Source organism: Delphinus delphis, chromosome 12 (genome assembly GCF_949987515.2).
Source record: "Delphinus delphis chromosome 12, mDelDel1.2, whole genome shotgun sequence".
NCBI classification, from domain to species: Eukaryota; Metazoa; Chordata; class Mammalia; order Artiodactyla; family Delphinidae; genus Delphinus; species Delphinus delphis.
The window spans coordinates 7,690,238-7,714,349 of NC_082694.2; the positions used below are offsets into that span (position 1 = coordinate 7,690,238).

Below are 24,112 nucleotides of genomic sequence, written 5' to 3' on the forward strand. Positions count from 1 at the left end.
GCTGGGGTGTACCAGCCTCACGTGTGACTCCACTGGGCTCGTGTCGGTAGAACAGCGGGGTCTCGAGGTGTGATGGGGAGACAGGGAGATGAAGACAGTGCTTTTTTAAAAAAAATTATTTATTTATTTATTTTTGGCTGTGTTGGGTCTTCATTGTTGCACGTGGGCTTTCTCTAGTTGCAGAGAGCGGGGCCCACTCTTCGTTGCAGTGCGTGGGCTTCTCATTGTGGTGGCTTCTCCTGTGGAGTGTGGGCTCTAGGCACACGGGCTTCAGTAGTTGTGGTACGTGGGCTCAGTAGTTGTGGTACACAGGCTTCAGTAGTTGTGGCACGTGGGCTCAGTAGTTGTGGCTCACGGGCTCTAGAGCACAGGCTCAGTAGTTGTGGCGCACGGGCTTAGTTGCTCCACGGCATGTGGGATCTTCCCGGACCAGGGCCTGAACCCGTGCTCCCTGCATTGACAGGCGGATTCTCAGCTACTGCGCCACCAGGGAAGTCCCAAAGACGGTGCTTGTAGATGCCTTTCTGCGGCAGTTTGTTGGGGAGGAAAACAGCATGGGGGAGGGGAGCAGAGTCTGAGGGGCGGGGGGTGGGGACAGTGCTCTAGTGCCCCGGCCAAGGGGGCTGGGGGGCCACATTTCGGGTCCACCTGTCCCCACCCCACTGGTTAGAAGGGCTGAGGCACAAGTACCCCGTCCCTGCCGGCCCTTCTCTTGCCACGTCGCACATCAGTGTGTTTCTCATCGGCTGCTGGTCTCTTGGAGGAAATAACCTTGCTGCTCTGGCATGGAGATGCTGTTTGTTTCATTTGGCTTTTTATTCCTTTAAGACCCAGGATTGCATCTGGGGAGAACTGAAGACCCTCCTGCATTTTTAAAGTCAGGGTTGTTTCTCCCGCCTGTCCTGCCAGGATCTCAGAGTACGGCTGCATGCTGGAGATCAAGGACGTCAGAACGTTCCCCGACGGCAGCTCCGTCGTGGATGCCGTCGGGATTAGCCGCTTCCGGGTTTTGAGCCACCGTCACAGAGACGGCTACAACACGGCAGATATTGAGTATCTGGAAGATGAAAAGGTGAGTAGTCACACCCACGGTGCCAGCTCTGTCCCCTTGCCAGCTGCTGTTTCTGGTCATCTGTGGGCACCGGGCCTTGTGGGGCAGAGGGCAGAGTGCAGCGAGGTGAGCTCTGAGGTCTGAGGCCCAGGGAGCTGAGCGTGAAGAAGACTGAGTGCGGTGGCTCTCAGGGTCCCTCTTCTATGCTGATAGAGGGTTTATTGACTATCATTGTGGATGATGACTTTTGGGGGTGTATGTATATATTTTAAAATGGTAGCTTAAATAGCTACCACATGAAATAATTTTAGTTTTTTTTAAAAGAAAACTCTCCACTACATATGAATATTTGATTTGTATTATATAAATCAAATTGAGAATGGTCATGTGTGTTATAATCTGATTCCTCAGTTTACCTCAATTTTCATAAATGCTGTTGTTTTATAATCAGGAAGGACCTTAGTGCTTTATTCCCATTTTACAGATGGGAAAATTCTCTCCTAAAGCAGCTGAGCAACTGGCCGAAGCTTCCACACAAGAGGCAATGATGGAGCCAGAACAAACCTGGGTCCCCTGGTCCTCAGCCCAGAGCTGTTCCTGCTCACCTGTTCCTAGGTGTCCCTACCTAGGACTGAGCCTTGCTGGGCAGTGAGAGGGGCCCCGGGCAGCAGGGCGCATCCGTCTGAAGCCTAAGGGCCTCCCCCTGGCATCAGGCTCAGGCCGTGAATGCACTGTCGCTGTAACGTGTCTATTGGAATATAATGTGGTGACGTGGAATATAAGTTTTAAAATGTTATAACTCTTTGACTTGGTAATTCTGCTGCTGAGAAACTAACCTGAGGAAATGACAGCCCCTTCTCTCACACACACACACGCAAAACCACTTTTGCGTAAATACTTATAGTACTTGTATTATTTTATTTTATTTTATTTTATTATTTTTTTAACATCTTTATTGGGGCATAATTGCTTTACAATGGTGTGTTAGTTTCTGCTTTATAACAAAGTGAATCAGTCATACATAAACATATGTTCCCATATGTCTTCCCTCTTGCGTCTCCCTCCCTCCCACCCTCCCTATCCCACCCCTCCAGGCTGTCACAAAGCACCGAGCCAATATCCCTGTGCCATGCGGCTGCTTTACTTGTATTATTTTAAAATGTATCTTACGTGAATGGTTGAGTAAATCATGGCACAGCTCCGATATAGGATTGCATGTACTCATTAAAAATGATTCATGATAACATCGGGTCCGTGCTTATATTAAGAGAAACATCTGGATGTTACAGACGGACAGACAGACAGGGTAGATAGAGCTCCACTGTGTAAAAAAAGTGAAGATTTCTATGTTGAGCATATAGCTTGTTTATAAAACACTGATGAATTACTGACGTGTCAGATGCCAGGAATCCGCTCAGCAGACGTGGCCGCAGTCCCTGTGGGATGGACACGCGTGTGATAATGAACTGTTGAAAAGGTTGTCTCTTCTCCTTGCTCAGGTGGAAGGTGCAGCGTATGAAGAGCTCACCGCCCTGCATGAGTCCGTTTATCAGCAGTCTGTGTCCTGGTTTGCTTCACTTCAGGATCACATGAAAGAACAGATCTTAAGCCACTTTGGGTTAATGCCCGACAGAGAACCTGAGCCTGAGGTATCCTGTCCTTTCTTCTTCTATCATGCTGTTATTTCCTGCCGTCATGTGCTGAGACACATTATGCTGGGGAAAACTTGGCAGTACCTGCTATGCTGTTTATTCCATTATGGTCGCTTATGAACCAGTTCATTTATCAGCAGCCCAAAGAAGCCCCTGGTATAGTAGCATGTGCCTTTTGGAGCAAAGCGATACATGCTTTCTGATTAATACTACATGAAGGTAATTTCTTTTCTCTCAGAAATCAGTTTATTCTGATCGGCTGTAAGCTTTTGTACTTCTCCCACCAACATGGGAAGATTTAGTAGTCATTTTAGTATATGGGCAGGAACACTTTATGTTTTGCATGTAAGATTGCCCTGCACCCAATGAACAGGCGTTGGATAAATGAAGAGAAAATCCCCAACTCTCGTTAAATCGGAAACTTTCCTCGCCCTCGATCCCATCATCGTGGGCTTTCTCCCTGCTCCCAGGACTGCTCTCAGTGACACTGGTTCTTTAAGTGATGAATGGGTTTCAGGTCTGTGAAGCATTTGTAAGTGCAGATGACTCCACTTCTCTGCATTTGGGTGGCACAGGTGGGGATGGTGTGCGCTTGTGACTGAGAGTGTATAGTTCGTCCTACTGTGCCCGCTCACCTATCCTGGAGAAATGGGGGCAGGGCCAGGTCTCAGCAGGTTTACGGTCAGATGAAATGTCTTTTGTATCTTTTCCATCCATTTTTATGTTCTTTTTCTGTCTCTTGGGGGCTTCTGTCTTTTACCCCCACTTGAGTTCTGTCTTTTCCAAACCCAAGACAGTGCTTTCAGCCTCAGCTCACCTCCGAGTCCTTTCTCACCCTCCACTCTGTTATAACCCCTCCTCCTCTGTTCTGTAGCCTGGATTCAGAAAGCAAGGTGATTAGACTAACTTGATTGAGGTATGAATCATTCTTTTTTCTAGGAGTTTTTGCTTATTAACCCCAATTAATCTCTAATTGTAACACATTGCATGATGGAAGTGGCTTAAAAACAACAGAAATTTATTATTGTACAGTTCTGGAGGTCAGAAATCCGACACAGGTCTCACCAGGCTATGACCAAGGTGATGGCAAGACTTTCTTCCTTCTTGGAGGCTCTAAAGGAGAATCCATTTCCTGACCTTTTCTGGCCTCGAAAGGCTTGCGGTGTTCCTTGCCTCTCACCCGTTTGTCCGTCTTCCAGGCCAGCAGCTTGCACCTCTGACCCCTTTTCCACAGACTCATCTTCCCCTGATCACAGCCCAGAACAGCTCCCTGCTGGAAAGACCCTTGCGATGAGGCTGAGCCCACCGAGGTGGGGGAGATCCAGCATAAGCGCTCCATCTGCAGGTCCCTGACTCACTCGCATCCGCAGTGTCCCTTCTGCCATGTAAGCTGCCGTAGCCACGGGCTTCAGGAACTGGGGGGTCAACGCCTTCGGGAGACCATTAGTCTTCCTACCACAGAGGATTTTAGGTCCTTTGTGGGAGATATTTTTATGCCAAGGCCCTTCCCATTAATCATGCTACTCAATTTCTCCCCACTCGGTAAGATGAGGAGGGAAAGGGAGGGTGTGAATCACACAGAAGGCTGTTTTGTCCAACACTTGGGCCTTCTTCCCTTGGAGAGGAGACGGGTGCCTTGCGCACAGTGACGTGGGCTGCCTGTGCACTTTGGCCTCTGTGTTACTCCTGATCTCTCACCCTGCGTACTTTGGCCTCTGTGTTACTCCTGAGCTCTGGTGAGGCTAGAGCCACCCTCCCTGGTTCCCAGTTTGGATTCTGAAGTCAAGACATTAGAAGCAGGGCGCCTTGGATGCCTTGGTTCCAGTACCAGGACTATTGAGAACAACTTTGTGATCAACTTTTGCTTAGAGCTCATTCCAGAAGTGCCTGCTGCTTGGTTATGTGAAATAAAGGCTCTCAGGTCGCTTACTAGTTCATATATATCTACATGTATAATTAATAGTAACTATTAATAATATATAATTATAGTAATTTCTTATATATATATATTTAACAATAACTCATATATATAGATGTTTCATATAGAGGTACATTTGTCACTGACTGTATTATAAGGTTTATCTTACTGTAACACTCAAACTTGCACACCTACTGTGTGCTTTATAAACACTGTGCTGTATATAACATATTTAAGACTTAAAGAACAGCAGCAGAACATTGGACAGTAGAGGTAAAAATTATAGTCTCCTTTTCTGGCTGGTCATATGTTCTGAACTAGAGCTTTGAGAGAACAAGGGTGACTAATCCGTAGCGTTTCCCTGTGGAAGATGCTTCTCTTGACACATTCTTCCTTTTGTGAGTTTCCCCACATTTCAGTGTGTGACGTGACAGTAAGCTTTGTGTTTTGAGGGCTGAATGAATTGCGCGGTAGACCTCAAAGTGAAGACGGCATTTAATTCTTGTTCACGTGTCTGTGGGTAAACAAAAGACCATTTGGGGGGAACAGGCTTGTATTGTAGGTGCTAATTTTGTGCTTCCCTTTGTTTTGCAGAGTAACCTTAGTGGTCCTGCCTGGTCCTGGTGGATCCTGGCAGTGCTGCCGTTGGAGCGGAAGGCTCAGCTGGCCATACTCAGCATGATCTCGCTGAAGGAGCGTCTGCTCGCCATTCGGCGAATACTAGCCATCATCACGCGTAAGATGAATAGTCGGCAAGAGCTGGTTAACGGCCGGGAGAGAAATAATTGATTTTCTCTCTCAGGGTTTCTGGAAGCCCTTGTGTTTTTATGAGGAGTTCCAGGCACGGACGAGTAACATCCATCCATCGTGCTTTGTAAAATGCTTGTTGATAGGGTTACAGATTGGAACACTTAGCAAACCTTGACCCCTACTCAAAAGTTGGAAGTCTGTGCCTGGTGGCATCTGACTCTGTACAAGGTTAGCCTGAAATTTGAATGGATCCCATGGTTGGAAAACAACCTAAGAAAATCTCTCTGAACCAGATGTTTTCGGTGTGTAGTTCACTCACAACAGGGGACAACCCAGATGATTGACAGGTGGTTCAGGTTTTGCAAGAAAGAAGACTCCCTTCCCAGTGAAGTGTTCCCATCATGCTTTGGAGGGAAATCACGTTTTTACCTGGAAGCATATTTCTCAGAGTACAGGCTAACCAAAAACGCACTTAGGCTTTGAGTGTCACTGTGAAGTTGTCTGTGAAGGAATCAAACAGTTGTCTAGCGGCAGGGCTGAAGTTAGTCCTTACCCGAGGAGTAGTACAGAACGGGTTAGAACTGCGTTTTGTGTCCTGCCGTAGTTCAGATGTTGTAAATTGCATGTTTTAATTAATATCAAAATACAAGAAGGGTACCTTGGATATAGAAAAATCTGAAAACAGTATAGTTGATTTGAGGGTATGTACTTACACACACACACACACACACACACACACACACACACAACAAAGAATGAATAAAGGGAGCTAAAACTGTACATGTACTGGGATGTTCAGAATACAACCAAAGGAGTGCAAAGAACCCCTTGAAACCAACCCTGTCTCATTAATTCAGTGGATGTGAAGCATGTAGGAAATGTCATCTTTCTACTCAGATTGGCATTAGAAACTAGGCCCATCAGTAAATTTGAGTTCACCATCCATCCACTAATATATGAAGACATTAAAAAGCTGCTATGAAATGGGTATCTGCCTATGCCAGGAAAACACATCAGGACAGTATACAAGGAGAGGGAGGCAGGTATGGGATGTAAGCATGTAGCAAGTTTTTCTCCAACCCCAACCTGAAAATTATATTTGTTTTCTTTTTTAGTAAGTTTTACATTGATCAGACCAGATGTTATCTATTAAAAAGCAGTGGTGGGGCTTCCCTGGTGGCACAGTGGTTGAGAGTCCGCCTGCCGATGCAGGGGACGCGGGTTCGTGCCCCGGTCCGGGAAGATTCCACATGCCGTGGAGCGGCTGGGCCCGTGAGCCATGGCCGCTGAGCCTGTGCGTCCGGAGCCTGTGCTCCACAACGGGAAAGAACCCTGAACGAACCCTGAATTGAAGAATTGAACCCTGAATGTTGCCAAGTATCCCCTCCTCTCTACTAGGCCTAGATGCTTAAGTCTAAGCCGTTGACTTCAGTCTCCTAGAAGAAGGTCTTTTCACCCTTACAGTTGCTCACGTTAACTTCACCTGTCACTTACCCACTGCTAAAAAAAATTACCAACATCTGCTGGATCCTATAAAGTAGCTTTTAGTAGTGGATCTTAGGTGTATATTCTAGTAGTGCGTATTGAAATATTAGGATGTTTCAGCAGCATAAAATAAAGGAGAAGTTAAAGTACCACCATTGTACTTGGCCACGTTGGGAACCGTACCTCTGATTTGTGCCCGGGTCTTAATGTGTAACGGTGACTGAGTAACAATACAGAGAGGTCCATGCCATTGAAGGAAGAGTTTACTGTTATTCGCAGTTCTGTTAGAAATGAGAGGCATGGCACTCGGGGCTACTTGGGGAAGCACCCAGCGTCCGGAGGCAGAGACAGCAGTGAAGGGAAGGCATGGGGCAGTGTATTTTGGCAGGAAAGGGGAAACGGCATGGCTCGTTTGTATAATGTCGGTGGGCTGTGGGCTGCAGGGTGGTCTCTAGTTGTCTGGTACCGGCCCTGGGTGATTCGGGCAGAGGAATATTGCCTCTTGGAGGGTAAGAGCCGTCAGAGGAGGTGGCTCAGAGTGTGAGCGCTGGATTGTTGGGTTTTGTATGAAAGTCGTGCTCCCTTGTGAGCCCTTTGCTGTCTCTTAAGTATTGGCTACCCCAGAAGGGGCCACCTCTCCCCTGTCAGGGAGGCCCCCAAGAAGTCAAAATATCATAAAAATATTTTTTAAAAACATGATTAATACAATTAGTCCTCTGTTGTTTTGACATCATATTAAGGAAACTTGGGGTGATAACAGAGACAATGGAGACATTTAGAGAATAGGGCATAAGTTACCTTAAACAGCATAGAAAGCATTTTTTATGAGAGTAAAATAAAGCACAGGGGAACACTGGTGAAGGTATAAGGAGTCCTTGAGGTCGGCTCATAATTAAGTTTCCCATTTATATGGCATTAGCCGAGATCACAGATCTGGAATTTTGGGGGGGAGGGGTTCTTTAATAATATTTTGGGGAGTTGTAAAGTGTGTTAAAAGTATTAGTCTGGTAATAATATCTTGGTGCATTTCTTGGGTCAAGATGGCAGGTCGAGCAGTTGCGCTATTGGAGGGTATGATCTGGTAATTTAGCAAAGTATATTAGCGATTAGTGGTGTCAACCTTTTTGGAAAAAAAAAATAATCAGTTCAGCCCGCACAATTGAGCTTATTCATAAATAGCAGAGGAATTGCAATTTGGGACCAGCAAGCTATGGTGAACCACAGGCAAGTTTGGAGAGCAATCCTGTTGTTTTTGGATGGAATGTCCTATAAGTATCAATTAAGTCCATCTTGTTTAATGTATCATTTAAAGCTTGTGTTTCCTTATTTATTTTCATTTTAGATGATCTGTCCATTGGTGAAAGTGGGGTGTTAAAGTCTCCTACTATGAATGTGTTACTATCGATTTCCCCTTTTATGACTGTTAGCATTTGCGTTATGTATTGAGGTGCTCCTATGTTGGTTGCATATATATTTACAATTGTTATCTCTTCTTGGATCGGTCCCTTGATCATTATGTGGTGTTCCTCTTTGTCTCTTGTAATAGTCTTTATTTTAAAGTCTATTTTGTCTGATATGAGAATTGCTACTCCAGCTTTCTTTTGATTTCCATTTGCATGGAATATCTTTTTCCATCCCCTCACTTTCAGTCTGTATGTGTGCCTAGGTCTGAAGTGAGTCTCTTGTAGACAGCATATATGTGGGTCTTGTTTTTGTATCCATTCAGCCAGTTTATGCCTTAAACTACATTTAAGGTAATTATTGATATGTATGTTCCTATTCCCATTTTCTTAATTGTTTTGGGTTTGTTATTGTTAGGTTGTTTCCTTCCCTTTTGTTTCCTGCCTAGAGAAGTTCCTTTAGTATTTGTTGTAAAGTTGATTTGGTGGTGCTGAATTCTCTTAGCTTTTGCTTGTCTGTAAAGGTTTTAATTTCTCCGTCGAATCTGAATGAGATCCTTGCTGGGTAGAGTAATCTTGATTGTAGGTTTTTCCCTTTCATCACTTTAAATATGTCCTGCCACTCCCCTCTGGCTTGCAGAGTTTCTGCTGAAAGATCAGCTGTTAACCATGTGGGGATTCCCTTGTATTTTATTTGTTGTTTTTCCCTTACTACTTTTAATATTGTTTCTTTGTATTTAGTTTTTGATAGTTTGATTAATATGTGTCTTGTTTCTCCTTGGATTTATCTTGTGTGGGTCTCTCTGGGCTTCCCTGACTTGATCGACTATTTCCATTCCCATATTAGGGAAGTTTTCAACTATAATCTCTTCAAATATTTTCTCAGTCCCTTTCTTTTTCTCTTCTTCTGGGACCCCTACAATTCGAATGTTGGTGCATTTCATGTTGTCCCAGAGGTCTCTGAGACTGTCCTCGAAACTTTTCATTCTTCTTTCTTTATTCTGCTCTGTGGTAGTTATTTCCACTGTTTTATCTTCCAGGTCACTTATCCGTTCTTCTACCTCAGTTATTCTGCTACTGATTCCTTCTAGAGAATTTTTAATTTCATTTATTGTGGTGTTGTCATTGTTTGTTTGTTCTTTAGTTCTTCTAGGTCCTTGTTAAATGTTTCTTGCATTTTCTCTATTCTATTTCCACGATTTTGGATCATCTTTACTATCATTATTCTGAATTCTTTTTCAGGTAGACTGCCTATTTCCTCTTCATTTGTTAGTTCTGGTGGGTTTTTATCTTGCTCCTTCATCTGCTGTGTATTTCTCTGTCTTCTCATTTTGCTTATCTTACTGTGTTTGGGGTCTCCTTTTCGCAGGCTGCAGGTTTGTAGTTTCCTTTGTTTTTGGTGTCTGCCCCCAGTGGCTAAGGGTTGGTTCAGTGGGTTGTGTAGGCTTCCTGGTGGAGGGGACTGGTGCCTGTGTTCTGGTGGATGAGGCTGGATCTTGTCTTTCTGGTGGGCAGGTCCACGTCTGGTGGTGTGTTTTGGGGTGTCTGTGAACTTAGTATGATTTTAGGCAGCCTCTCTGCTAATGGGTGGGGTTGTGTTCCTGTCTTGCTAGTTGTTTGTCATAGGGTGTCCAGCACTGTAGCTTGCTGGTCGTTGAGTGAAGCTGGGTATTGGTGTTGAGATGGAGATCTCTGGGAGAGCTTTCACCGTTTGATATTACGTGGAACTGGGAGGTCTCTGGTGGACCAGTGTTCTGAACTTGGCTCTTCCACCTCAGAGGCACAGGCCTGACACCCAGCCGGAGCACCAAGACCCTGTCAGCCATGTGGCTTAGGTCAGGACAGAACGTTACCTTCTCATAATATGCCAAGTTCCTTATGTCACCTACTCTGTTTAAGGCACTGAGAAATTTTGGAAAGCACTAACTCCTGCCCCCAGTCATTTAGGAATGGCCTGGTTTCAGCATTTCTGCCAACATGATTATTTTTAATAGAAAAAATTAGGCCTTTACAGTATTGACATATATCTCCTTTTAACAGCTGTGGATCAGAAGAAGCAGGGGCCAGTACATTGGGTGTCCTGTGACTCTCTCAAAGGGTGAGAGTTTATGAGTTGCCAAGGGGGTGGATCTGAGATTCAGAAGGACCAAAGGCGATACTTTTGGCCAAGGTATTTGGACGGTCTCTACAAATTTTGCCAAATGAGTTTTAATAGTGCTGTTAGCACTTTCAACTAACCCTGAGGATTGAGAATGGTGAGCCCAGTGAAAATGTAAAACTTGCCAGACAGCACAGACTTGTTGTAGCACTTGACCTGTAAAATGAGTTCCTTCTATCATGAAGCTCGAGAGGGGGTCCCCAGGAAGGAATAATCTTTTATAACAAAATTTTAGCCATAGAAGCAGTTGTATATCTACAAGGGAAAGCTTCACTCTGGTGAGAAAACATACAGACCATGATTAAAACATTTATATCTATGAGATGGGGGAAGCTATGAAATCCATTTGACAAACCTTGAATGGTCCATCAGGCAATTCAGAATGCCCAGGAGTAATGTGAACACGTTTCCCTGGATTGTATTTTGGACAGGTGGGACAAGCAAGGTTGGTACGTCTTGTAGCTTTATTATTTTCCCACCAATATTAGTTCATGAGTGCTTTGTCACTGGACCAGTGGTTTAATGCACGTACAGTGGCAAGGAATGCTTATCGGCTATAGATAAAAATGTTTGTGGTTTTGCCTTTGACCAAAGAGTGAGAGTGTATAATTCAGCCTGTTGGGCCAAAGTAGCCGTAGGTAGAGGTGCTGTCTCAGTGACTTCAAGAGAAGTTGTAATAGCAAATAGAGCATGATGTTCACACGTTCATCTTTTAAATAGGAGCCGTCAGTAAACCGTGAAGAACCTGCACTGGTCAGAGGAGTCTCCTCTGAGTTAATACGGAGAGTCAAAAGGTGGTCTGTGGGGGCTTCCCTGGTGGCGCAGTGGTTGAGAGTCCGCCTGCCGATGCAGGGGACACGGGTTCGTGCCCCTGTCCGGGAGGATCCCACATGCTGCGGAGCGGCTGGGCCCATGAGCCATGGCCGCTGCGCCTGCGCATCTGGAGCCTGTGCTCCGCAACGGGAGAGGCCACAACAGTGAGAGGCCCGCGTACCGCAAAAAAAAAAAAAAAAAAAAAAAAAAAATATGGTGGTCTGTCAGTGTTAAACAGTCATGAGGAGTTTCATCAGTGAAGAGGGAAGAAAAACAGGATTGAGGTTATCACAACACGAAAGAGTTATGTGAGGAGCAGTTAGCAGAAGGATTTCATAGGTGTAATGAGAATTCAGGAGGGCTTCACTACATGGGTACAGAGATGGTTAAAGGGGATCCCGTGATTCTCTCTTTGGTGGCCTTAACCAGAAGGGCAGCGGCAGGAATGGCTCTGAGGAAAAGGGAATATCCCAGTGCCGTAAGTTACAGCTGTTGGCTCTAATACCCTATGGGTTGATGACGGTCCCCGTGCTTTTGGGCGAGTACTTCAAGGCTGTTCTCTTCCTTCTCACCTGCGAAGAGGGAACAGGAAGCTGGTATTGAGGATGTCCAAGGGTAGGTGGTGTCATTAAACTTTTCTTAAAGACTTCAAAGCTGTGGCATGTTGATCTCCTCTAATGGTGGGGTCAGGTTTGCTGCTTTCTAATACAGCATATAGAGGCTGGGCCACAAGAGAGAGATTTGAAATCCAGTTTTGAGGGCAGCCAGCTAGCTCCAGAATACCTTGTAATTGGGGCAGAGTTTTAGGCTTTGGGAAGTTCAGGATGCCATGACGCCTACCTGGATACAAATGTAGTCCTTCTTCTGAGATTGGGTGCCCAAAATACTGAACTTGAGTTTGGGCAGACTGCAATTTTTCTTTGGAGACTTTATGTCCCTTAAGCCAAAAGTTTCCACAGGTGGATGCCGTCCTCCTCTGAAGAGGTTTGAGAAGGAGAACATAGAAACAAATCATCTATACAGTTGACCCTTGAACAGCATGGGTTTGAAGTGCCCGAGTCCATTTATATGTGGACTTTTTTTTTTTTCCCAGTAAATACCCACTACAGTACTACATAACCTGCAGGTGGTTGGATCCATCGATGTGGATATGAAGGGCTGACTGTAAAGTTATACTCAGATTTTCAACTGCATGGGGGGTCGGCATCCCTAGCCCCCGCGTTATTCAAGGGTCAACTGTATATTGTAACAGAGTAGAGCCTGCAGAAGACTTTATTTCAACCAAATCAGGTTTCAAGATTTGTGGAAAGTAAGAGAGACTTTGTGTGAAACCCTGGAGCATTACTGTTCACGTGTATTATGGTCCTTCCTAGGTGAAGGCAAAAAGATATTAGCTACTTTTCTCAACTGAAATACCAAAGTACACACTGTATAATTCAGTTACAGTGAAAAAGTTTGCTTCCAGGGGAAATGGATGTCAGTTGTGTGTGAGGGTTCGGAACAACAGGGTTCAAGGGATAACAGTGTATTGCTTGGAGGACCTGGATAAACCTCTCTCCTTGGCCCTTGGGTTTTCTCACAGGCAAAATAGGAGTGTTATAGGGATCAATGCAAAGGATAATGAGACCCTGAGCTTCGTAATCTTCTATTATTGGCTTTACACTTCGAAGGGCTTTTTTACTTACAGGGTATTACCAATTCCCTAGGGAAAAGTTCTGAGGGATCTCCTAATGGGAGGTACACTGTGGATTTTGTCAGTATGAGTTGGAGATTTTCCCTATAAGTAAGGTGGTAGCTGATTCAGATGATCAGTCTTCAGAACCAGCTTCAGTGCCATCAGAGACAGAGCAAATAAAAGATGCCTGAGGGCCATTTAATTCACCTGATTGGCTAGTTTGATTTCAACTGTGTCACGTTCTATAATTATTTTCCCCTTTAGGGAGACAAAAATTTCAGGATGATCCTTTTCTAAGAAGTCTAGGCTTAATAAATGAATAGGGGCAGAGGAGCTAAGGCGAAAAGGATGAGCGTCTCTCAAAGAGCCTAAACAAAAGGGACTAGGTTCAGAGACAGGACCCTCTTGATGTTAGAGACCCCCACTGTTTCAAGTTCAGGGACTGAAACTTTAGTTAGTTCATAGAGTGGGGAAGCCAACAGAGAAAAGTTAGGAACCCAAGGTGAGCAATAACCAGCCAAACCTAGGAATTCACCGAGCTGTTGCTTGGTAGTGGGTCTAGGGAACCCTGTGTTAGCCGAGTTCTTTTTGGAGATAGCGGAATCCTTCAGCGCTTAGATGGTGACCTAGGTAGTGAACAGTGTCTGGAGATAATTGTAATTTTTCCTTAGAGACTTTGTGTCCTTTCCAGCTCACTGTTGGAGCAAATACAAGGGGTCTTTTGTGGATGCCTCTTGGGTAGCTGAGCACAGCAGGGGATCTTCTACATACTGTGAAAGGGTTGATTTCCCGGGAACTATAGGGCGCTTATGTCTTGGTGGAGCATTTGGGAGAAATAAGAAGGGGCCCCAGTGAGTCCTCGAGGCGTGAGTGTCCAGGTATATTGCTGATTGTTCCAAGTAAGGGCAGGTAGATGCTGGCTTTTGGGGTCTAAGGGTTGTTGAAGAAAGCTGAACAGAGGCCTACGGCAGTGAAGCATTTCAAATCAGGTGGAACCTGTGACAGAGGGTTTTGGTTTCAGGACGACTGGAAAAGGGGTTACCTGCAGTTGACCTTTGAACTTCATGGTCTGAACTGCGTGGGTTCACTTTTGTGTGGATTTTCTTTCAGTAACTAGTACTACAGTGCTACACGCTCCAAGGTTGGTTGCATCTGGGGAAGTGAAACCACGGATGTGGAGGGTGGACTGTGAAGTTATATGCGGATTTCAACTGCATAGGGGGTGGCGCCCCTAATGCCTATGTTGTTCAAGGGTCACCTGCATCTTACTAGTAGCTCTCAGGGCATGGACAGATCGCCGTCCCCGTCCATTAAGTTTCCAGACCAGTAAGATGGGCGTGTTGCAGGTCTGGTGCAGGGAACGGTTAGCTCCTGCTTGCTTAAGTCTTCTGCTTTGGCTGTAAGGCCTTGTATGGTCTCAGGCTTCGATGGATATTGAGGTAACTTAGGGAGAGGTTTAGCTACATCTATCTGAACCTTTATATTAGGTTCCACACTTTTTATTCTTCCAATGTCAGTATTACAAGCAGCCCACAAATGTTTGGGTATGTCAGTTAAATTAGGGGGCTTTTGTTGAACTTTCTCTTCTCTGTCTCGGAAACACTACAAGGAACATAAAAGATCAGGTTCAGGTTGGTCAGGAAATTCTAAGGTGAGTTTTCCATTGGAAGCAAAACATATTAGACCTTCTCAGATTTCCAACTGATAGAATGACGGGGGCTGGGTCGCATAGCACAAAGGAAGTTTCTTCAGTGAAAGGTCCCAGAGTCATTTGTACCAGTTGAGATGAAAATTCTCTGAACTTTATTAGCTACCCCCACGATGGGAACCTCCTTTTTACTCCGAGGAATTTGTTGTCCTGTGAGGGTGGGATTTAAAGTAGAAAATGCAACTCTGGTATCAACTAAAATTTGGCACGTTTTCCCATTAATTTTAATTTTAGTTTCCCCTTGGCGGTTTATGGGAACTACTGGTAATAGTTTGAGAGCAATCTGGTTTTTCAGTGCCCCAGTTGATTACAGCTGTGACACCAGTCTTTGGACCAACATTTTTCAAAAATGGAACCCTTAGGAGACTGCAGCGCAGGTGGTGTTTTGCGTCTCTGGCCCTGGAGCCGTTGTAACTAACAGCCGGCTGTTAGTTCGGTGGATTTCTGTGTGCAGTGTTGCTCCGGGGTCCTTTCAAAATGCTCAGCTGTCCTCACGAGTTTAGACAGGCCTGTGGCCTCCCATCCTATTTCCTGCCTTCTTGCCAGTCCATTAATCTCATGAGATAATCCATTTACAAAGAGGGCACCTAGAGCAGGCTGTCTGGGTTATTTATCCTATAGAACCCTGAATGCCAGAAAAGGAGAGCTTCCAGATGGGCTGTAATGTCTGCCACAGATTTATTTTTCCTTTGTTTGCATGACTGGATAATAGACAAAATCAGTGCAGGCAGGGAAATTCTAGGAATGGCTTGTTAACGGGCAGTTGCTGTTTTGTGAGCCCTTTCTGATTAAGGATCTCGAATATCATTCTTGGGGTTTTGCCATTTTGTTTCTTTACTTTTTTTTTGCTGCGCTGGGTCTTTGTTGTGGTGTGTGGGCTTCTCTAGTTGTGGCACACGGGCTTTCTAGTTGTGGCATGCGGGCTCAGTAGTTGTGGCGCGTGGGCTCAGTAGTTGTGGTGCGTGAGCTCTAGTTGTGTGCGGGCTCAGTAGTTGTGGCTCACGGGCTCAGTAGTTGTGGCACATGGGCTCTCTAGTTGCAGTGTGTGGGCTTTCTAGTTGTGGCACACAGGCTCAGTAGTTGTGGTGTGTGGGGTCAGTAGTTGTAGCGTGTGGGCTCTCTAGTTGTGACGTGCAGGCTCTCTAGTTGTGGCGCACAGGCTCCGTAGTTGTGGCACATGGGCTTAGTTGCCCCACAGCATGTGGGGTCTTATTTCCCCAACTAGGGATCGAATCCACATCCCCTGCATTGGAAGGAGGATTCTTAACCACTGGACCACCAGGGATGTCCCGCTGTTTTGTTTCTTGCCTCCATTTTGGGGGCTACCCCAGGTCCTACCGCACGTGAACAAACTGATAAAGATCTGGCAGTCCAAGGTCACAGGCCCAGATGGTGACTCTAAGTTCTTCAAAAAAACTTTTGGGGTTCCTCTCTAGGTTTAGAAAATTCTTTATAGTTCTTTGTTCAGTCTTAGACCAAGGGCTGAAGGACACCTGAGAGGGTTCATCTGCAACCTTGGGTAGTTTTATTTTAAATGGTAATTGTCTGATAGTCTCTCTGCAGTGAAAATGTATCTTAGACGGAAAGTTAGTAAAATGGGAGTACTCAGGTGAAAAAGGATGGGGGGCAGTAAGAGTCACATCAGTCGTGACGTCTGTCCTAGCATCTTTTGTGTTAGCTACCTTTTTTGTCTTTAATTTTTCCTTAGCCTTTTATTTTTGGCTGCGTCGGGTCTTCGTTATGGCATGTGGGATCTTCATTGCAGCATGTGGGATCTTTCATTGAGGCGCATGGGCTTCTCTCTAGTTGTGGCATGCAGGTTTTCTCTTCTCTATTTGTGGCACGTGGGCTCCAGGGCGCGTGGGCTCTGTAGTTTGCGGCACGTGGGCTCTTTAGTTGAGGTGTGCGGGCTCAGTTGCCCCGTGGCATGTGGGATCCTAGTTTCCTGACAAGGGATCGAACCCGTGTCCCCTGCATCGTAGGACGGATTCTTTACCACTGGACCACCAGGGAAGTCCCCCTTAGCCTTTTGTAACGAGTCTGTTAATGAAGCTATTTTGGAATCTTGAAGTGTTTTGTAGTCTTATGCATAGCAATTAAAATAGGTATCCCATTCTGTCTGTCCAGTTTGGGATCCTTTGCTCTCCATTGTATTTCTTTGAACAATCTTGTCTAGTTGGAGCATTCCCCATAATGGCCATTGTCATTCTAGGTTGTTTTTAGTAAAATTTTGCCAGCTTATTAGATAATTGCAACTTCCAGGATTATAGTCGTTAAACATAAAATAATCAGGTCGTAGTATACTCAACTGTCTACATATAAAGGAGCCCCCCTCCCTTTTTTCAGCCAGGCCTTTGGGTTTCCTGGAGCCACGCTAATCTGGAAAGCGGGAAAAGGACTGAACTTGCAGGCCCCAAAGAATGGGGACTGTGGACTGATTCCAAACAAACAGGGGCCTGTAGCTGCCACCAGCAGTTCCCGATGTGGAATCTGGGGACAGGGCTGAAGGTTTTGTGGTCTGAATGGCTGGGGGCTTGGCCCTGAGCAGAACCGTCTGCCAACTCAAGCGGCTGCAGGCAGAATCCTCTACCAGTTCAAGCTGACCCGCCCTGTAAAGGAAAGCCAATTAGATCAGGAACTTGAATGCAAGAAGAACCGAGCTCAACCAGGAGGAACTTACCAGTGGTCCCCAGAAACAGTGAGATAGACAGTAAGCTCAAAGTGTTCATGGATGCCAAGTTTGTGTTTCTAGACGTCCCCAAATGCTGTCAGAAGCTCACTTCAGTCCCACCACTGCCGCCATCTATGGTCGGGTGTAAGAGCTCCCTCTGCAGGCCTTCTCAACACCAGTTTGAGTTAAGGTTTCCCTTGTTAATTTCACACCTGGGTGCCAAGTCCCACATCAGAGGAGGTACACAGATTGGAAACCATTGAGGCCACATTTAAGTCACAGGGAAGGGGAAGAGGAAGAACTGAGGCATTTCCCACCTAAAGTCTCTATCTTACTAGAGTTGTAAGCTTTGGAGATCACCTTGAAGTATTGAGTCAGCATCACCTTATTGGGTACATCCTTTCTACAGAGGTTTGACAGGCATCAGGTACAAAGCTTAAAAGGGATTATACAAAATAAGATGAGCAGAATAATGACCCCAGGTTATATAATAGTGCTAAACTAGGAGCCCAAACCTGAAGGTAACCAGCTAAAGAGATACAAGGACCATGGATTGTCAGGTGAAATTTGTCTTAGCCAAAGTGCTTGTTCTCTAATTTTATGTGCTTGGGTTTCTGCTGCTCCAGAGGAATTTGCCTATGTGCAGCAGGTGGTGTTTGCTGTCCCACACACACCTTCTTGTTCGATAAGTAGGTAACAAGGGCTATGTGATTGACAGAACTACGTTAGCCAATGAGTGAAGTGATCATTGTGGAGTTGCTATTGCGTTAGCAGTGAAACCGGCAAATTTTCCCAATTCCAGAGAGAGATTTCTAATGATTTGTTCATAGACGTGAAAGCCCACAAAGGGATAAGTGCCCTTTGATGGAGGCAAATCCAGCATCATGGAGACCTCCTGGGATTTCCTGCCTAAGGCGGTGGCGATGAAGTTTTCATTGGGAAGATTAATGGGAGGCTTCTCATTTATTGTGTTGCTCATGGCGAGACTTCGAAATTCTAGTAAACATGGGCCTCCAGTCCACCAACTGTCTGAATACCCATGGGCCCCTTTAAGGCTTATTTGCCACAGACAAAGATAGACCCTGGTGGGGCACACAAGACCCCTGCTAGGGTTTGATTATTAATAGTGCCACTAATTGGGAGTATTTGGTTGACCCTTTCTAGCCAAGGGTCGGTGGTGTTTGGGGAACAGTTAGGGAGAAACTGTCGTGTCCTGTGGACTTTGTTCTCGAAGGCCCTACAGAGGGGGATTGTTTTGCTATGGCAAGCAGACCTAAGGTAGTAGTGAGAACAGGGAGCTATAAGTGGTATAGATACAATTAATTGCATTGAATGTTACGGCAGAGGAGGGGTCAAAGCAAGGTACAAACCTGGCTGTAGAGGTTTGATTTGGTAAGAAATACCCAAAGGGCTGTGGGTATAGTTAACGGTCGCATTGGAGATGAAGGAGAAGTTTGCTACGGGGAAGACTGAAGGGTCACTGCCATCATGGGCAAATTTGGGTTTCTGATGATAGACGCAACAGGCAGAAAGGTTTCTTCCTTTTGCTAGGGGTTGGGTAATGGGAATGAGGGCATTGTTTCTCCGGGATAGAGAAGGAAACAACAAGGTGAGAAAAGGCAGAAAGGAGAGAATATATAGGCCTGATCCTATTGTCTTGGGAAAGCTGTCTGCTTTAGCTGTTGTGTGCTTCAGTCCTTAGAAGTCTTTAATTTGAGGTCACCGGTTGGTGTGCAGGTGCGGTCAGGGGTGGGGGCTTTCTGTAGATGAGACACATTGATCCAGGAATCAACTTCGTGGAGTTTGGAGGCACACGTGTTGGTCGGTAACACTTGATAAGGGCCTTTCCAGTTTGGTTAAAGGCTTTTTGGAGATCCCTTTTCCAATAAACAAAATCCCCAGGTTGCAGGGTCTTTGAGGTCTTCATCTCCTGGGAGCACTGTGAGGTGATTGCTCTACTAGAGCATGATTTCTTTCAAAGGGTTCAATTAGACCTTGCTTCACAGAAGTGTATCTCCTTTTATTAACTGAAAGTCAAAAGAGGCAGAGGCTAGATGCATGGGGCGCTCAGTTATCACCTCAAAGGGTGAGAGTTTGAGTTCCAGAGGGGCTGGATCTGAGATTTAGGAGAACCAATGGCAATACTTCTGGCCAAGATACTTGAAGAGTTTCCACAAATATTGCCACTTGAGTTTTGATGATGCCATGTTTAATGCATGTACAGTGATCAGTAGTGGGAATTTTAGAATTTCTGGTGGGACCAGGTTTTTATTTGGTCCAAACCCGAGGTTTTTCTTCTTATCGTACCAACAGTCATTTGACTGCCAGTAATGTTTTTCCTTCTCTGGTCCTGATTGTTGGGTGTCTCTTGTCAGTTTCTCCAGACTATCATCAGGAGATGAGCTCCCTTGGACTGTGACAGAGGTTTGACTTTTGGACTCTTTGAAGACAGCATTTGTGCGTGTGTGTGTGTGGAAATGTCAGCAAGGTGATTTCCTGTGGCTTCCAGAGTCAAGCTTGGAATGCCTGGGGACCTTAATAATAGCCAAAGCAGAAGATAAGAGTATGGCATCTAATAATTCCTGAACGTAAGGGCCTTCTTAAATTTTATCTCTGCTGGAAGTAAGGAAGCCATGTTGTCTCCATAACATTCCGAAATCGTGAGCCACTCCAAAGTTGTATCTACTATTGGAATAAACTTTGAAACTTTTGCCCTTGGCTAGGATACAGGCCCCTGTGAGTGTGTGTGGTTTGGCTTGTTTGGCCGAAGCAGCCAAAGGCAAAGGTGCTGCTTCAGTTATGCAAAAGGAGTTGATATTGCGTATCCTGCACAATATCTACCATTTTCATCTTTCCAGTGAGAACTGTCAGTGAACCATGAAGTGTCAACATTATCCAAAAGAGTTTTCTATAAGTCATCATGGGGGGTGAGAAGGTGATCTGTCAATATTAAGCAATCGTGAGGGTTTTTTCAGTAGAGGTGGGGAGAAAAGAAGCAGGATTAAAGTTATTACAGCAAGTAAGAGTGATATATAAGGGACAGTTAACAGGAGAATTTCCTAGGAAGTGAGATGGTGTACTGAAAGACGTTGAGTATGAGAGTTAAGAGCTTTGACAGCATGTGGCCCAAAATGGTTAAGAGCAGTCTCATGACTGTTTCCTCAGGGGCCTTTGCAAGAAGGGCAGCAGCAGGTATAGCCCTGAGGCAGGGGAGGGGAGGTATCCCAGGCTGTGGGATCTAGCTGTTGGCTGTAATATCCTGTGGGTTTGTGGTGATCCCCTTGCTTTGGGGTGAGTGCCCCAAGGACATTCCCTTCTTTTTCATACAAAAAGGAAGAAAGGGAGTTGATCATTGGGATGTCCAAGGGCAGGGGGGTTTATTAAACTTTAAGATTTGAAAAGTCATGCCATCTGAATCTTCCCAGAAGATAGGGTTAGGTTTAGTAGTTTTTAACAAGGCATATAAAGGTTGGGCCATAAGGGAAAAGTTTGGGATCCAGTTGTGACAATAGCTTGCCAATCCAGGAAAACCTTGCCGTTGGAGTTTGGTTTTGAGCGTTGGGACGTTCAGGGTGCCATAAAGGCTGCCTGGATCTAAATGCAGCCCTTGTTCTGAGATTAAATGTCTTAAATTTTGAACTTGTGTGAACAAATTGTAGTTTTTCCTTAGAGACTTGGTCACTTTTAGGCTAGGAGTTTAGCCAATAGATGCTGTGTCTTCTTGTGAGGAGACTTGTGAAGGGGAGCAGAGAGATAAGTCATCCACATGTTGTATTGAAGTGAAGCTGGGCTTCCCTGGTGGGGCAGTGGTTGAGAGTCCGCCTGCCAATGCAGGAGACACGGGTTCGTGCCCCGGTCCGGGAAGATCCCACATGCCACGGAGCAGCTGGGCCCGTGAGCCATGGCTGCTGAGCCTGCGCGTCCGGAGCCTGTGCTCCGCAACGGGAGAGGCCACAACAGTGAGAGAGGCCTGCGTACCGCAAAAAAAAAAAAGAGTTTAAAGTGAAGCCTCCAGGGAACTTGGTATCATCTAGATCAGCCTTTAAGTTTTGTGAGAAATCAGAAGGGCTTTCAGTGAAACTCTGGGACATTACTATCCAGGTGTACTGTTGTCCCTCCCAAGTAAAGGTGAAAAGATATTGAGTAGCTTTTTTTAAAAAAACTATTTATTTATTTATTTTTGGCGGCACTGGGTCTTTGTTGCTGCACGTGGGCTTTCTCTAGTTGCGGCGAGCGGCGGGGGGCTACTCTTTGTTGCGGTGCATGGGCTTCTCATTGCGGTGCCTTCTCTTGTTGTGGAGCATGGGCTCTAGGCACGTGGGCTTCAGTAGTTGGGGCATGCAGGCTCAGTAGTTGTGGCACACGGGCTTATTTGCTCCGCAGCATGTGGGATCATCCCGGACTAGGGCTCAAACTCGCACCCCTGTATTGGCAGACAGAATCTTAACCACTGCACCACCAGGGAAGCCCTCTGACTAGCTTTATCTACTGGGGTACTAAAGAAAAATAAAGCAAGCACTACATGAATCAATAATAAAAAAAAAATTGCTGCTAGTAGGGATGGTGGCTAATAAAGTGTGGGAACTGGGGACAGCAGTGTGGCAAAGGATGACAGTATTGTTTATGGCTCAGAGGTCCTGGACAAGCCTCCATCCGTGGCCATTTGGTTTCTTCACAGGTAAAGTAGGAGTGTTGCAGGGACTGGTGCAGGGGATAACGAGGCCCTGGGCCTTAGTCTCATATGGATTAATGCCGTATTCACAGGATACTGATTAATTCTGGGGAGAGGTCTTGAGGGATCTACTTGGATCTTAATAGGAGCTGCACTGTGGATTCTGCCAATATCAGTTGAGGATTTTGCCCATAAGGAGGGTGGTAGCTGATCCAATAGGGATATATGATCAGTGTCCTTGGAATTGGCTCTAGTGCCATCAGAGACAGAGCAAATAAAAGATGTTGAAGGGGTATTTGATTCACCTAGTTGGCTATTTTGGTTGCTTCTGTCAAGGTCTACAATTATTTCCACCTTTTGAGCGAAGGATATTCCAGCAGGATAGTTTTCTAAGAAGTCTTGGTCCTGTAAATTAATAAGAGCAGAGGAGCTAAGGAGAAAAAAACGGGTATCTCGTAGAGGGACTAAGAAAAGGGAATTTAGAGCTAGGAACTTGTTGAGACCCACTAATTGAACTTTTTAGAACTCTAAAGCAGGAGCTGTTCAGTGGTGATGGAGTTGAGCACTGAGAGTGTAGCTCTGGTGTCAGTAAGGACAGGAAGATTCATTCCCAGCCTGGAGAGTGGTTTCTCCAAGTCAGTTGTGGAAAGGATTGGGAAAAGCACCTGTAGTCTCTTGGGAGTCCTGTCATTGGGCATAGGAGGACATTGGAAAGGCTGGCTGGAGGGCCGAAGGTACCTGGAGTGCTTAAGCTTGGAGCAGTGTTTCTTCCAAGGTCCTGGCTTTTCACAGTAATGACAGAGACCCCTTGCAGGACATTTGGTCCTGTTCAAAACATCCCTTGAGACATCTGGTCCATGATTTGTTAAATAATACAAAAATTTAACTTTGTTAAAATTTTACTTATTTTTACTGTAATTCATGATGAATTTTGGATTTCACATTTATTATTATTATTTTTTACATCTTTATTGGAGTATAATTGCTTTACAATGGTGTGTTAGTTTCTGCTTCACAACAGTGAATCAGTTATACATATACATATGTTCCCATATCTCTTCCCTCTTGCATCTCCCACCCTCCCTATCCCACCCCTCTAGGTGGTCACAAAGCACAGAGCTGATCTCCCTGTGCTATGCGGCTGCTTCCCACTAGCTATCTATTTTACGTTTGGTAGTGTATATATGTCCATGCCGCTCTCTCACTTTGTCACAGCTTACCCTTCCTCCTCCCCATATCGTCAAGTCCATTCTTTAGTAGCTCTGTGTCTTTATTGCTGTCTTACCCCTAGGTTCTTCATGACATTTTTTTTCTTAGATTCCATATATATGTGTTAGCATATGGTATTTGTCTTTCTCTTTCTGACTTACTTCACTCTGTATGACAGACCCTAGGTCCATCCAGCTCGCTACAGATAATTCAATTTTGTTTCTTTTTATGGCTGAGTAATATTCCGTTGTATATATGTGCCACATCTTTTTTTTTTACTTTTTTATTTTATTTATTTATTTTTAAATTTTATTTATTTATTTATTTATGGATGTGTTGGGTCTTCGTTTCTTTTTTTTTTTTACATCTTTATTGGAGTATAATTGCTTTACAATGGTGTGTTAGTTTCTGCTTTATAACAAAGTGAATCAGTTATACATATACATTTGTTCCTGTATCTCTTCCATCTTGTGTCTCCCTCCCTCCCACCCTCCCCATCCCACCCCTCCAGGTGGTCACAAAGCACCGAGCTGATCTCCCTGTGCTATGCGGCTGCTTCCCACTGGCTACCTACCTTACGTTTGGTAGTGTATATATGTCCATGCCTCTCTCTCGCTTTGTCACAGCTTACCCTTCCCCCTCCCCATATCCTCAAGTCCAGTTTTCCCAGCACCACTTATTGAAGAGGCTGTCCTTTTTCCACTGTACATTCCTGCCTCCTTTATAAAAGATAAGGTGACCATATGTGTGTGGGTTTATCTCTGGGCTTTCTATCCTGTTCCATTGATCTATATTTCTGTTTTTGTGCCAGTACCATACTCTCTTGATTACTGTGGCTTTGTAGTATAGTCTGAAGTCAGGGAGCCTGATTCCTTCAGCTCCATTTTTCGTTCTCAAGATTGCTTTGGCTATTTGGGGTCTTTTGTGTTTCCATACAAATTGTGAAATTC

General features: G+C 45.1%; 1 protein-coding gene across 4 annotated transcripts in view; it reads left to right on the forward strand.

Moving 5' to 3' along the window:
• The window catches only part of LONRF2 (LON peptidase N-terminal domain and ring finger 2), a 90,274-nt gene that overhangs the window by 29,914 nt on the left and 36,248 nt on the right, over positions 1-24,112 (forward strand). For 2 of the 4 annotated variants that reach the window (XM_060027276.1, XM_060027277.1), the window contains exons 10-12: positions 910-1,072; positions 2,551-2,700; positions 5,216-5,357. In XM_060027276.1, coding sequence (XP_059883259.1) covers positions 910-1,072; positions 2,551-2,700; positions 5,216-5,357 — 455 coding nt within the window. Of the gene's footprint in view, positions 1-909; positions 1,073-2,550; positions 2,701-3,937; positions 4,033-5,215; positions 6,112-24,112 lie in introns of those variants that run through there. The other 2 variants (XM_060027278.1, XM_060027281.1) reach the window with 2 other exon arrangements.